The sequence below is a fragment of the Sorex fumeus genome, unplaced genomic scaffold (genome assembly GCF_029834395.1).
Source record: "Sorex fumeus unplaced genomic scaffold, SorFum_2.1 ptg000007l, whole genome shotgun sequence".
In the NCBI taxonomy this organism is placed as follows: domain Eukaryota; kingdom Metazoa; phylum Chordata; class Mammalia; order Eulipotyphla; family Soricidae; genus Sorex; species Sorex fumeus.
Window position 1 is genome coordinate 19,775,496 of NW_026606064.1, and position 15,803 is coordinate 19,791,298.

A 15,803-nucleotide genomic window follows, 5' to 3' on the forward strand; every position below is an offset into this window, starting at 1 on the left:
TCCGTTACTAAATGTTAACACCCATTCAAGATGTTCACCTTCGTCCTGTTGAACAACCCTCAGTTTCTTCCATCCCAATCCTCTCTTGTGAGATTTTCAGCCTGGTTTCTGCCTGTTCTCACCTATTGAAATGTACTTTACTCTAAAGTGTTAGCAGTTTTCACAAGTTGGCCTTGTACCACCACAGTTTAAACAATGAATAATCAAACTGTATTAACTCCTCTCAGAGCTACATTTGTCACCTTAAGTAGACTCCTTGTAGTAATAATAAAATCAACAATTAACATTTATTTGGTATTTAAGTTAGGCATTTTATTACAAACAAAGTCGTTCAATTATCACAAAAAAATCCCTACTATGTTTCTTGATTGGTTTTTATTCATGTTTTAGCTAGACGGAAATATGGTCAAACTAACTTTGATGTCATGGAACCAATCCCTTGTACTCCCTGCACCCCAAAAACAATACTTTCTGCCACTCTTGAATTATTTCCCCTACTGTGTTTTTCTTAATAACACTTATTACCTACTCTTTACTTATCAATTCTTCTCTATTTCACTCTAATACAACATACTAGTATAGACTTTCATTGTGTTCAATGCTATTTCCTCAATTTTAAGAAAGCACCTGCCTTGGCTGATACTCAATAGAGTAAACACAGCAAAGATCCTCTTCTTTTACCCATCATCACATAATGGCATTTTTAGAGTTCCAAGATTCTTACCTTCATGTCAGTAAGCAAATGCCCACTGACATCAAAACACTGAAATCCAGAAGTGCCTTGAAACAAACTAAAAGTTACAACCAAGCTATAAGCAAGCTCAAACCTTTAATAGATCCAATTAATCAGTACCTCATCATAGTTCTCAGAGTAAATCAAATAACTTTTGTTAAGAAATGGGGGGGGGGTGACGGAGTTAAAATAACAGTAATGTAGTTTCTGCTCTTTTAAATACAATTTCTAGTCTTAGATGAAAAATACAGGATCTGATTTTAAAAAACATGAAAATGTGACATTATGAAGGATCAGACTCCTAAAGAGTCTGGGATCCTTTAAAAGAAATTGAATTAGCATTCTGGGTTGAAAGGCTTCGTATTGTAAACTAAGAATGTAATGAATGACAATGGATAATTTATAGCTAAAACAAAATAAATATGGATCTAAGAAGCGACTTCTAAGGCTAGGTAAATAAAGCAAAGCATAAAAGGAACTCTATGGAGATTCCCCCAAATCCGTAATTCCAGGTGGCCATATAAGAAAACAAAACACATATATCAATATTCCACAAAACATCTGACTAGCATATCTTAAAACCAAGATCATCAAAAGAAAATAAATGTAATGTGCCCACAGAATCCTCGTACAAAAGTAATTAGGGGGAAAATTGGTGAAACTCTAATTAAGTCTATAGTCTAATTAGTAATACCATTCTAAAGCTAACATAAGCAGAATACAGAAAGCAGCTCTTGATCTTAGGACATTTATTGATCTCAAGAAACCAGGCTGCATTTGATTAGGGGTGGAAAGTGCAAGAGGAAGGAAGGAAGTAATAGAAAGTAAAGTTTATGGCATGCTCAGAGTAGGACATTTATTATTTTTATAGGGCCAAACACAGTGCTATCTGTGGAGGCCAAAAGTTAGAGCCAGAATGGGGATGTTCCAGATATCCCAACAGTGCTCAGGAGGCAATCAGAAATATACCTGGTAATACTTGGGGAGCCAAAAGGTGCTGATGATGTGCTTTACCACTTGAGCTTTATCACTCTGGCCCCAGAGAAGGCAACACTAAAAGAAGAATCTTTCCATATAAATTTGGGGTCCTCCTAACTTGTCAAAGAGTTAAAGTGAACTAAAATTTCCTCTAACTCTCCAAAGGGGATATGGGAGTGTTGTCTCAGAATCAAACAAATGAAGAGGAGGGAATGAATGAAAGATAGGCACCTGCTGAAATTTTGATCCAAGAAAACAAAACAAAACAAAAAAATCGCAGGAAAAGCAAACTCGAATTTTTTGTGGAAGAATACACCCTTCATGCTAAGCTTAGGGAATCTCCATCATAAAAAAAATTTAAGCAATGAAACCTAAACAGTCAAATGTAATGAAGAAGAAAGCAGAGATTGAAACAAAGAAACATAAAAAAAAACAACAAAACAACAGAGATCTACAAGCTTTTCACATATCAGAGTGATCAGCAGATGCTTACTCTTCTTAGAGGAATAAAGACTAGCTACAAAAGAATGTGACTGACAAATGTATACTAGTACATTGAAAATTTAAATAAAACATACAACTTCTGGGAAAATGTCATATCAAAACTGATTTTAAGAAAAAGTAGATAATTTGAACAGACAAAGCATTAAAGAAACTGAATACATAACCAAAAATTTTTTTAGTAACAAATATTAGGGTCAGAGAGATTCTACTGGTAAGGCACTTGCCAGGTTCCATCCCAGGCAACACATGTGACCACCTTGCCCTCCCCAATCCCCTTCAGCAACTGCCATTAAGCGCAGAGCCAAGAATGAGCCCAAGGACCGCCAGGTATGGCTCAAAAATGAAAAAAACTACAGTAACAACAAATAATACAGTGAATTCTTGAACAACTTAGTGCTTTGGGTGTCCCCCCTGCTCAGCTGAAAATTCCAGTGTAATTTCTAAATTCCCCAAAATGTAACTACTAACAGCCTGCTGTTGACGGGAAGCCTTTCTGATATTTTTTTTTCCCTCCCGTTGATCGTCGATTTGCTCGAGCGGGCCCAGTAACGTCTCCATTGGAGACTTTGTTGTTACTGTGTCTGGCATATCGAATACTCTCGGTAGCTTGCCGGGCTCTCCGAGAGGGGCGGAGGAATCGAACTCGGGTCGGCCATGTTGGCCGCATGTAAGGCGAACGCCCTACCGCTGTGCTATCGCTCCAGCCCACTGAACATTAAACTCACAAATTTTCAACTTAAGGTCACAGCATCATCCTTGAGTTCTTCTCTTCCTTCTCCATCCAACTAACCTCAAGTCCCATCAACCCCCACTCTGATAGTTCTCAAACACCTCTGCTCTAGTTATCTTTAACCACAGGACTTCTAAGTTCACTGAAGTCTTGATTATCCATTCAGTCCTAGTTTTACCTAGCCTCCAGTCTTTTCTTCATGCTAAAACCTGCTATAAATTCAGTTATCTTTTTCTTGCCATAGACCTTAGCACATACTGTCCTCTGTGCCTGAATTTTTCTACCAGATTCCCTGCACCCTTTCCATTTTGCTGCTTCTTTCTCTCTGATAACATAGAGTAAATAAGTACATATTGTGTTCATTATATATAAACTGTCTTAAAATAAAATATTTAACAGAAAATTTTACATCATGATAAGAAAATCCAAATATGTCCACACAGTCCAATCCAATGTTTTTCATAGGTGAATCATTTTTCCTTTTTTCTCTGTCTTCCCCAACCCTCTCTTGCTCTACCCTCTCCACTCTAAAAGCAGCAACATTGTAAGTGCTATAGAAAGTCAGGGAGCAATCCAGAGAGTGGAAAAATGAGAAAGGGGAGAGAACAAGAATAAATGCTGTTAGAGCAATTTGCTATTTGTGTGCAGGGGGCAAAAAATGAATTCCCTACCATCACTACAAAAATCAATGGTAAATGGAGCAAGACACATAAAATACTAACCATGAAGTAAACTGATGATAAATTCTACTACATAAAATGAGCTTATACTCAAGGTAAACTGTTAGATGAAAGAAATGAGTAGAAAATATTTGAAACCCACATAGATAACAAATTAATCAGACATATACATGTTTGAAACTATTATAAATGAATGATAAAACAAACAACCCAATAGGAAAATGAGGGGAAATGATATGCAAAGCACTTTACAAAGGATACTCAAAATCTATAGTAAGAGGGAAAAAATAAATTTAGAAAAAGTACAATTCCATATTCACAAGTCTGAAAAAAACAAAAAAAAATCCTCTACAATAACATGTGCTGGTGATAACACAGAGAGAGGCTTCTTAAAAATTTCCCCCTCATGACTCCTTTTTGCCTGAAAAATTTTTGAGTGATGCCATCCCAATATAGAGATATACAAGTATGTAAATCAAATATTTACTGACAGTAGATCATAAATACATTTAAAAATAAAATGTCAAAATTTATTCCACAGTTTAAGAAGCTATGATACAGAGCAACAGAACTTACACTATTAATGACAATCTACATGAAACCAAAAATATATACATAGTCAAACCAGCAATTATACTCTTGGGTTTACACTATACTTAAATGTATGTAGATGAGCAGTATGAGAAATAAACAAGGAAGCTTACAGAAACTGTTTCTAATTGCACAACCTCCAGAATCTGGAAATCAAATGTTCATCACAGACTAGGGCAGTCCTAAAATGGAGTGCTATACAGCAATGAAAATAAACAAATCACAACCAATCACTATATAAATCTTTAAACGCAATGCTGAAAGATGACACAACCCCCACCCCCAAAGAATGTTCAATAGGGCTAGAGAGAGTACAGCAGGTCAGGTGCTTGCCTTGGATGCAGCTAACCTGGGTTTAATCATTGGCATATGATGCCTTGAGAACCACCAGGAGTGATCCCTGAGCACAGAGTTAGAAGTAAGCCTGGAGTACTACCAGGTGTGCCCTCCCCACCCCCAAAAAGCATAAAAAATAAATTATCGATTTTCAGAAACGCATACAAATGTGGTAAAAACATAAAGAAAAGACATCACCATGAAAGTCAAGACAATGGTTATTTTAAAGAAGGAAGATATTTAAAATTGTAAGAGGACATGGGGGCTTTAATATTGCCATTAATAGTCTTAATCTGAGTTCCATCAGTATTTCTGTAATACAGAGGGTATGCTTTAATACACTTTTGAGTATGTGTTCTACAATTTTAAAATTCTGCACTGTATGTTCACTTGCAACTTGTATGTGGCAGTACTGTTCACAAAAGTCAGAATCTGGAAACAACTCAAGTGCACACAGACGACTGGTTAAAGAAACTATGGTACATCTGCACAATGGAATACTATAGAGCTGTTAAAAATGAAGTTATGAAATTTGCTTATAAATAGACATAGAGAGTATCATGCTGAGTGAAATAAGCAGAAGAAAAAGGACAAAGAATGACTGCACTCATTTGTGAGATATAACAAAGCATTGTTTGAGAGTTAACACCCAAGGACAGTAGAAACAAGGGCCAGGATGAATGGTCTACTGTTGGAAGGTTGCACCAAGGGCTGGGGAAGATGGCATTTGGAATAGAGAAGGGACTATTATGACAACGATGGTTGGAAGGGATGGCTCTGGATGAGAGGTGTGTACTGAAAGTGGACAAAGGATCAAACATGGTTTCTCTGTATCTGTATTGCAAGACATAATTCCCAAAAGGGAAGGGTGGAGAGGAGAGAGAGAGAGAAAGAGAAAGAGAGAGAGAGAGAGAGAGAGAGAGAGAGGTGGACAGACAGACATACAAAGAAGAAAAGTGTCTGCCATAGAGGCAGGCTGAATGGGGATAAAAGGGATATTCACACTGTCACTGTCCTCCTGTTGTTCATCGATTTGCTCGAACGGGACCAGTAACATCTCCATTTTGAGACTTGTTGTTACTGTGTTTGGCATATTGAATACATCACGGGTAGCTTGCCAGGCTTTGCTGAGTGGGTGAGATACTCTTGGTAGCTTGCCGGGCTCTCCGAGACGGGCAGAGGAATCAAACCCAGCTCGGCCAGGCTGGCTGTGCGCAAGGCAAATGCCCTACCACTGTGCTATCACTCCAGCCCAAAGGCGATATTGGTGATGGGAAATGTACACTGGTGGAGGGATGGGTGTTGGAACATTGTATGACTGAAACCAGATTACAAAAACTGCTTTGTAAATGTATCTCATAGTGATTCAATTAAATAATAAATTTAAGATGTCAAAAAGGGAGTCAGGAAATCTTTAATAGAGGGGATGTTTTTGTTTGCCACTCAATGCCTCTTTTGCAGACCACAACACCCAAAAGGAGAGAGAGAACACAGGGGATTGCCCTGCCACAGAGACAGGGGGTATGGGGGGATGGGGGTGGGAGGGATATTATCCATGGTGGTGGAAAATGGGCACTGGTGGAGGGATGGGTATCTGATCATTGTATAATTGAAACCAAAGCACAAAAAATTGTAAATCTACAACTTTTAAAAAAAATAAAATAAAGGGAAAAAAAAGAATAACTTTGTAAAACACAATGCATTAATAAAAAGTAGTGAGGGCAAAAAAAAAATAGAGGGGATGTTTCCTTGTTAAGTGCTGCATATCCTGGTACCAGAAATTGCAAGGCTACTTAGGGAAGGAAAGGTCCTCATAACACGCCAGTTCATTACAGACTGATTACTTCACTCAGCTTTGTCTCCTTGGTTAATTCTAATGGTTTTCCTCACAGATAGTAAAGCAACAATTCAAATAAAAGGCAAGTATCATTTGCAAATTCATTCAACTGTATTTACTATGCATCTACTTATTGCTAAACAGTGTGCTGGAGATTCACGGGCAGTCACTACTGACTCACACGAGAGAGAAACATGGCCTTTTCTGGCCTCTTCCCTCTCTGTCCCTTCCAATCCAACAACCAAGCCAGAGAAGCCTAAAAGAAAGACGCAGCACACATTAAGTTTTGGTCAAAACCATTTCTTAGAGGTCCTCTTCCCCTACGCAGGGCCCCTGGCTTGGATTGATAGGGCTTAAAATCTTGGTGGCATATGGTCCCAAAACACCAGGAATGAGCACAGCCAGGTATGGCCAAGAAAAAATTAAAAAAATAAATTGGGGGGGGGCAAAAACCCTGCATGTCCCAAGTTTTCCAGGAGGCAAATAATTTGCATAGTCAAGTTCTCTAGGTTAAGGTACCAGGGATGCTCTAGGAACCATTTTAAGGGGAATCAACACTCCCAAGAACCACTTTCCTCAGTATCTGTAACTTTGCAGAAAGGGTGTGGTGGTTGTGATGATGATGATGGGGTGTGTGTGTGTGTGTTTGTGTGTGTGTGTGTGTGTGGCCGGGATCCTAGAGTGCAGGACTTCACTGGATCCACAACTTTTCAGAAATGGTACAGTGGGTTTTGTGTATGTGTACGTGTATTTGTTCAGGGATCCAAGAGCCCGGGACTATTACTGGATTTGCATCTTTCCAGAAATGGTGTGTGTGTGTGTGTGTGTGTGTGTGTGTGTGTGTGTGTGTGTGTAAGGGGACGAAATTCCAGAGTGCAAGACTATCACTGGATCCACAACTCAGCAGGTATGATGAAGTCAACTGTGCGTGAATATATGTGTGTCTAGAACCTGAGAGTGCAGGACTGTCACTGGATCCACAACTCTGTACAAATGTTGAAGTCAGGTGTGTGTGTGTGTGTGTGTGTGTGTGTGTGTGTGTGTGCACGCATGCGCATGTGTTCCCAGAATCTGATGCAGGACAGAGAAAGAGACAAGACAGGAGAGTGTGTCTCCCCACTCTAAAGGTTAGGCCGGTCACTGTCACTGCATCCACAACTTTACAGAAATGGTCACTATACCCACAGGAATGGTAGAACAGTGCAGTGGAGTGTGTCTCCTCTGAGAGGGCAGATCTGTCACTGTATTCACAACTTTGCAGGAATAATTCAGTGCATTGTGAATGAGTCTCTTTGTGTGTGTGTGTGTGCCCATCTGTGTGGCTGATGTGGTAAACTGTGTGTGAGCAAGTCTTGCCCGATGTGTATGTCTGTGCCTCTGTGAATGGTGTGGCCAACTATGAGCAAGTATCCCCATGTATGTGTGTGTGTGTGTGTGTGTGTATGGTGTGGTAAATTGTGTGGGTCTCCTCAGCTGTGTGTGTCTCCCCATAATCCCAGAGGGCAGGCCTGTCGCTATATCCACAACTTTGCAGGAATGGTGCAGTGGATTATGTGAGCAAAGTCTTTGTAGGTATGTGTGTGAATGGTGCCGTAAATTGTGAGTGAATCTCCCTGAGTATATGTGTGTGTGTTTAGCAGTATGATAAACTGTGCGAACAAATCTCCCAGGCTCTGTGTATGTGTGTGCATGTGTGTATGTCCCTGTGCTGTGTGTGTGTGTGTGTGTGTGTGTGTGTGTGTGTGTGTGTGTGTCCCTGCGATCCTAGAGGACAGGCCTGTCATTACATCCACAAGTTTGCAGAAAAGGTGCAGTGGACTGTGTGAGCAAAGTCTCTGCAGGTGTGTGTATGCGAATGGTGCAGTCAATTGTGAGCGAATCTCCCTGTGTGTGTGTGTGTGTGTGTGTGTGTGTGTGTGTGTGTGTGTTTAACAGTAAGACAAATTATGTGACCAAATCTCCCAGGGTGTGTATGTGTGTGCACATGTCCCCACAATCCTAGAGGGCAGGCCCATCGCCACACTCACAACTTAGTAGGCAGGCACGGTGCAATGGGCTGTGCTTGGGGGAGTCTCCCTGGGATCCCAAGGTGCAAACACAGTCAACCGCTTGGGGCACACTGGCGGGGCTCAGGTCGCACTGAGGAGCTTTGCCGTGTGTGTGTGTGTGTGTGTGTGTGTGTGTGTGTGTGTGTGGTGGTGGGTAGGCAGGGTGGCCTGGTGGTGTCTCTTGCGGCCTCCGCCGTTGGGCCTAGCTTCCCAACGAGGTCCTGCACTGTCCTCTACTTACTCGCAGCTCTTCCAGGGCCTCATTGAGGGTGGCGAGCCGGTGGCCCTGGTGCGCCCCGACCACGGGGCACAGGATGCAGATGAGCTGCTGGTCCTGCCGGCAGTAGGCGCTCAGGTCGAGCTCGTGCTCGGAGCACTTCCTCCGGGCCACTCTCTCGGCCTCCACGTCGATTTCCGGGTCCAAGGGGCTCTCCTTCCGGCCTTCCGTGTCCCCGTTGGCCACCGCTTGCCCTTGGCCCCGCCGCCCTCCCTCCTCGTCCTCCTCCTCCTCAGCCTCGTCCTCCTCCTCCTCGTCCTCCTCGCCGTCGTGGCTGCCTCCGCCGCCGTCGTCATCGCCGGCCTCACTCTCTTCCTCCTCATCCTCCTCCAAGTCCGGCTCCTCCCGGGGCTGGGCCCGGCGGGCTCCCGGGGCGCGGTAGTCGGCCAGCGGGTGCGCGGGGAAGCGGCGCCCGTGCGCCTCGGCGTCGCGGCCGCAGTAGCAGAAGCCGCACGCCCCGCACACCCGCTCGGCGCCCGGCGCCTCGTCGGGCTCGCACTCGTCACACGTGCCGTCGTGCGGCGGCAGCTCCTCGACGGCCGCGGCCATGTGGGGGCCGCCTGCGCCCGCCCGAGCGCTCCTCCTCCCTCCGCGGCGTCCCGTCGAGTGTCGCGCCCGCCCCTCCGGGGAGCCCGCGACGCCACCCCCGCTGCCCACCCTGCGCCCGGCGGCCGCGCCCCCCTCCAACGCCGCTGCCCGCTCGCTTTGCTCGGCCGCTCCGCTCGCTGCGCTTCCTCCCGCAGTTCCGGCACTTCCGGTGCGGCGCCCCCGCGACCCCTTCACCCTCCACCCTCTCGGCGTACCCCCCCCACACACACACAATGTACACACATCCCGCCGTCGGCCCCCGTGTGCCGCACCCTGTACCCGCACCCGGGTCTCCGGCTAGCCTGGCTCTTGCCCGCGCTGCCCCAGTTCCACCCATCCTTTCCCTGGCAGACCCCCTCCTTTCACTTCCCTGAGTCATTTAAAGCGACAATCGCCCCCTTTTCCGCCCTTCTTTGGCGTTTGCCAGCCGGCTCAGCATCACCCGCACCCCCACCCGAGGAGGAGAAGGAGGAAGAGGAGGAGGACGAAGAATGAAAGGAGGAGGAGGAGGAGGAGGAAGGAAGAGGAGGAGAAGGGAGGAGGAGGAGGAGGAGAAGGAAGGAGGAGGAGGAGGAGGAGGAGGAGGAGGACGAAGAAGAAGAATCATCTCAGGCTCTCTACCCACCACCTTTCCCTTCCCCCCCCCCCCCCAATCCTTCCCAGGAAGTGTCCACCTGACTTCAAAAGTTGTGAGCAGGTGTGCCTGGTGTGTGCTTCTTTCACCTGCTGGTGGAGGTGGGGGGGAGAGGGAGAACTAGGGGAAGGGCACGGGAGTGTGTCTGTGTGTGTCTGTCTGTGTCTGTGTCTGTCTGTCTGTGTGGAGGGGGGAGGGGTTTCCATCCTATCCCCGCTGCTGCGAGCTCAATCGGGGCCCCCAACGGAATTGTTTCTTATTTCCAGAGAGCTCCAGGAAGGGCCTTGTTTGAGCTCCTGGGCTCCAGGAATCTCAGAGTGTGCAAACACGCTTTAGATCCCCAGCCATACCATGCATTGTCTGTTTGCAGAGACTGTTTGCATTCCTGACTGCCAGGGCTCAGAACCTCCCGGGTGGCAACCGCTCTGCCTTTTTCTAAAGTTTGCCTTGGGGGAGGCTGGCATGCCAGGTGAAGTAAGGTGGGGAGAGGTAATATTTTGTCCAGTGAGAGTTCCTAGTGTGCAGTTATTCATTTTTTTCCCTTTATGTAAGGAGACTATCTAGAGTCAATTTGGGTTTTAAGAGAATGAAACCCCCCTCCCTGTTATTTATTACCAATACTAAAATGCCAATGGCCAAGATAGATCTTTTTGCTCCTCTTTAAAAGTTCTCTAGAATCTTAAAATTTGAGCATCTATAAGACCCAACAATTCCACTTATTGACATCTACCCCAAGGACCCAGAAACGGTTTCAAAAAGGTATTTGCACTTGCATTACTGTGTTCATTGTTGTCTTATGCACAATAACCAAGACCTGGAAACAATCCAAGAGCCCAAGAACAGATGAGTGGATAAAGAAATACATACACACACACAATGCACACACACACACACACACACACACACAATGGAACACTATCCAGCTTATAAGAAGAGATGAAATCCTGTAATTCACTGCAACATGGATGGATTGGAGGGTATCTTGCTGAGTGAAAGTGGTCAGAATTCTCATAAGCAGGATATATTGAAAGATTGTAGGAGAGCAACAAATGACCAATGCTAATAGAATTTGAGAATCAATTTATAGAACTGAGTTTACTAAAGAGGTACAGTACAGTGGGATGGGGAGGTGGAAAGGTAGAAGGAGATTTTGAGCCTCTGGTGGAGAGACACTACCACTGGTGGTGGAGTTCGCATACTGTATGTCTGAAAATCTGTTATTAATAGTATTGTAAATCACGATGCCTAAATAAATATTGTGAAGGGGGAAAAATTCGAAGGTTATATTTTGAATAACTAACATTTCTAATCCACTAAAAATAAATTAAAAAGAGAACCTCTTTTAAAAAAATTTTGGTAAAAGCACTGCTCAAAAGTTCTCCAGTTCTGGCGCTACAACTTTTTTGGTTTGTGATCACAGAGAAGTCTTTCTTTTTCTAGCTTTTTTAAATATATCAAGTTCAAATAATGGTTGTACCTATCTCCCAGGGCTGGTTTTTTGTTTTAATTTGTTTTGTTTTGTCTTTTTGCAGATGAACTTTGTAGATGCCTGTCCTGTGAAAGTATTCACTACATTTTCGATATCATCAGCACATAACACACTTTGTATATAACGACCTTAGAAAGAAATCTTACACATATTTTGTGCACATCTAGCATTTTTGCCTGATTGCTGTTAGTGCAAAGCAATCCCTCCACTCTACTCCATATCTGAATGTTTCTGTTCATAGAAACACTTTTGTTTTAAACTTGGTAGGGAAAAGGGACATTTTAGTCTGCTTAGGTAGAAGCTGAGGAATAGTCAAAAAGAAAATGATGGAGGGGGGTCTAAGGGTTGGAGGGAGAAGGTGTCTCTTTGCCATTGGCATTCCCTTGTAGCTAGTATTTTCAGTTGATCTTCACCAAAATGCCACAGAATGGAATAAGGCTAAAATTATTTAAAATAGTTTTTAGTATCTCCTATATAGTGTACATTTGATTTCTGTTCAGCTTTTGTTATAATTTTAGAAATATTTTTAAACCCGTAGACTACAGAATTTGCGGGGGGACCCCCCCCCCCCAGGTTTGTTTTGTTCTGCTTACACATCCCATACAATTCTATTTCTCACTTCTCTGGAAAGTATTTCTATGCTTGCATTAGAATCAAGAATTGATGCGCCATTCTAAAGCAACATTCAACAAATGTCACTCAAAAATAAACATTAGTATATTTAATGAATAGCTTTTCTTGCTTGGTTATGTCCACTCCCCAAGCTTAACAAAAATAGTTTAAGCTTTTACAAACCATTATCACATTTGGAATTTTTTTTTCACTGAAAACAGTTCTGAATGTCTTTAAAAAACACTATGTATTTAGGGAGAAAAATATTTTCGTTGTCGTTATTATTGTTATTGCCTATTATTAGATTATTGTTATTATAATTATGGTTTATTCTTAATTTTATCTGATACAAAGTTAAACATAAACTGTGCAGTCCAGTATATGATACTTCACAGCCCTTTCTTAAGTCTTGTCTGGTTACAGTCTTAAAGGAAGAATTTGATGGGACTATTAAAAAGTCCTGATGACAAGTCATGGAAGCTTTAATAAGACAGATCCTTTGTACTCCTCTGCCTAGAAGTCTAGTTTCTCAGAATTTGTAACGTTTGGGAGTATTCCAGAGATAGCACCCTTTTATCGCATTATCTATTATCACATAGAAAATTACCTTAAAACATAGCAGCTTAAAACAATAAGCAATTGATCTCAATGATTTCAGTGAGTCAGGAATATGGCTGTATCTTATCTGGATTATACTAAGAAGTTATTTGAGGGACAGAGTTGTAAACAGTTTCTCTTCACCTGAATACCTATGCTCCCCAATGCTCACAACATACAAAGTTGATACAGTTATACCTGTATCAACACTGTTGATAGCTGATAAAGTCATACTGTAAAAAGAGAAAAGACAGGAACCATAGAGGTCCATACCAATGCTGAAACCCAGTTAACATCCCTAGATATTGTTGTAGAAGCACTTCATTCTATATAATAAAATTTGTATTAGTTGTCTATTGCTATGTTCTAAAAACTTGGAATCATTTTGAGGCAGAATGATAGTACAGGGATAGGGTATTTTTCTTGCATACTGCTAATCCAGGTTTTATCCCAGCACCCAATGTAGTCCTCTGAGCACCATTAGGAGTGATCCCTAAGCCTGGAGTAATCACTGAGCCCTGACTTTGTTTTATTTTTCACCCCAAAACAAAAATAAAACAACAACAAAAACCAACCTCGAATCATCTTGAGGACTAACTATCACACTTGCCTTTAGCTTTGTTAACAACACCTGTAAGATCTCCAAGATGCTCAGCAGTTAGTATAGCAAGAGGACAAATTAAAACTGTTTTATAAGTATTTTGGGGAATTTTCAGAAATAAATTATATGTTTCTAAAAAAAAAGAAAATGTTGTCTGTTAATTATGTAGGTGATAGTTTCCAAGTTGTAGGTAATAGTTTTCAAGTTGTTAGACATTTGAGGTTTAAATAAGGAAATGTAGGCACAGAGAGATAAAGAAACTTGTTAAAGATTAGATAGCTAGAAAGTAACTAAGTTGGAATTCAAAGTCAGATATATCCTAACTCTATCTCTCCTTATTCACTTGTGGTGTGAATAGGTGATACCCCAAATTGCTTAACTTTTTCCTAATAACCTCATCTGTCTCTTCCTTCTAGCAGTAAAATCAATATCCCTTTCTCCTATTCCAAAGAACTGGGTTTATAAGACTTATAGCATCATACATTTAATTTCTGATGAAACTCTACAAACTTAAAAGAGAACCATGTGTATGGTGTCTTAAGTCCACTCCTTAAGGGAAAGTACCTGCACCCCTTGACTGATCTCCTTATGTAATTAGACTGTCACTTTAGTGAATGATTTAGTTCCCCTGCCCCAAGTCCCTGAGATCATCCAAACCTCATCTCATGCTGTTATCATATTAGCCAACATCTTACTCTATTAAAGTCAGTGCAATGAAATATGATCTCACCTAGCCAATCCCATTCCTGCCAAGATCTGTACAATGAAATCTTTATCACTGGGACTGATTCTTTCTGTTTCTTAGAAGCCTTTTGGAGATGGATTCCAAAATTATTCCTTGAACCAAGGCCCTCTGAACATTATTATTTCATCCAATTTTTATGAGTAAGTGGTGAACTGCTCATAATAAAATTCTCTAAACACTCCATTTCTTAAAATATATATGTAAAAATAAAAATATGTGTAAAGATAACTCCAGATAAACTTTGATTAAGATTTTACACTCTCGTGCTCGCTTCGGCAGCACATATACTAAAATTGGAACGATACAGAGAAGATTAGCATGGCCCCTGCGCAAGGATGACACGCAAATTCGTGAAGCATTCCATATTTTTACGGAACATCAAAACCTCGAGGAAATGGATAAATTCCTAGACTCCTACAGACTCCCAAGGCTGAACCAAGAAGACCTGGAATACCTGAACAGACCTATCACCATCAAGGAAATTGAAATGGTAATGAAAAGTCTCCCCAAGCACAAAAGTCCTGGCCCAGATGGATTCACTAGTGAATTCTTCCAAATCTTTAAAGAGGACTTACTCCCAATCCTCTTTAAGCTTTTCCACGAAATTGAAATATCAAAAACACTTCCGAACAGTTTCTACGAAGCAAATATCACACTGATACCAAAAGCAGACAGAGATACCACAAAGAAAGAGAATTACAGACCGATATCCCTGATGAACACAGATGCAAAGATCCTAAACAAACTACTAGCAAATAGAATCCAACTACTCATCAAAAAGATCATACACCATGACCAAGTAGGATTCATCCCAGGGATGCAAGGATGGTTTAACATTCGAAAATCAACCAAATAATCCATCATATCAACAAAAGAAAAGATAAAAAGCATATGATTGTATCAATAGATGCAGAGAAAGCATTTGACAAGATCCAGCACCCCTTTATGATGAAAACCCTAGCCAAAATGGGTATAGAGGGGACCTTCCTCAACATAATTAAAGCCATCTACCACAAGCCTACAGCAAGCATCATCCTCAATGGGGAAAAACTGAGAGCCTTCCCTCTAAGATCAGGGACGAGACAGGGATGCCCACTATCTCCACTGCTGTTCAATATAATACTGGAAGTACTTGCAATAGTGATTAGGCAAGAAAAAGATATTAAGGGCATTCAGGTAGGAAAGGAAGAAATCAAGCTCTCACTATTCGCAGATGATATGAGACTCTACTTAGAGAACCCAATAACCTCCACAAAAAACTCCTAGAAACAATAGACTCGTATTGTAAAGTTGCAGGCTATAAAATCAATACCCAAAAATCCATGACTTTCCTATACGCAAACAGTGAGAGAGAAGAAAGCAACATGAAAAAAACAATCCCGTTCACAATTGTACCCCAGAAAATCAAGTACCTAGGAATCAGCTTAACTAAGGAAGTAAAGGACCTGTACAAAGAAAACTACAAAACGCTACTTCAGGAAATAAAAGAGGACATGAGGAAATGGAAAGATATCCCCTGCTCATGGGTCAGGAGACTTAACATTGTCAAAATGGCAATACTACCGAAAGCATTGTATAAATTCAATGCAATCCCTATAAGGATACCCATGACATTCTTCAAAGAAATGGAGCAAACACTCCTGAAATGTATATGGAACAATAAGCCCCCACGAATAGCTAAAGCAATTCTTGGGAAAAAGAAAATGGGAGGAATCAACCTCCCTAACTTCAAACTGTACTACAAAGCAGTAATAATTAAAACAGCATGGTACTGGAACAAAGGCAGAACTACAGACCAATGGAACAGGGTTGAATACACTGAC

At 41.9% G+C, this 15,803-nt stretch overlaps 1 protein-coding gene and 1 non-coding gene across 2 annotated transcripts in view; one reads left to right on the forward strand and one right to left on the reverse strand.

Annotated features, from left to right (window-relative positions):
- Positions 1 to 9,263, reverse strand: part of TRIM44 (tripartite motif containing 44) — an 83,891-nt gene extending 74,628 nt beyond the window's left edge. Inside the window, exon 1 of the mRNA XM_056135455.1 lies at positions 8,679 to 9,263. Within this exon, the coding sequence (XP_055991430.1) occupies positions 8,679 to 9,263 (585 nt within the window). The remainder of the gene's footprint in view (positions 1 to 8,678) is intronic.
- A 4,980-nt stretch (positions 9,264 to 14,243) lies between these two features.
- LOC130016912 (U6 spliceosomal RNA) lies at positions 14,244 to 14,350 on the forward strand. The gene has a single exon (XR_008791287.1). It is a non-coding gene; the product is annotated as a U6 spliceosomal RNA (small nuclear RNA).
- Positions 14,351 to 15,803: the final 1,453 nt, after the last annotated feature.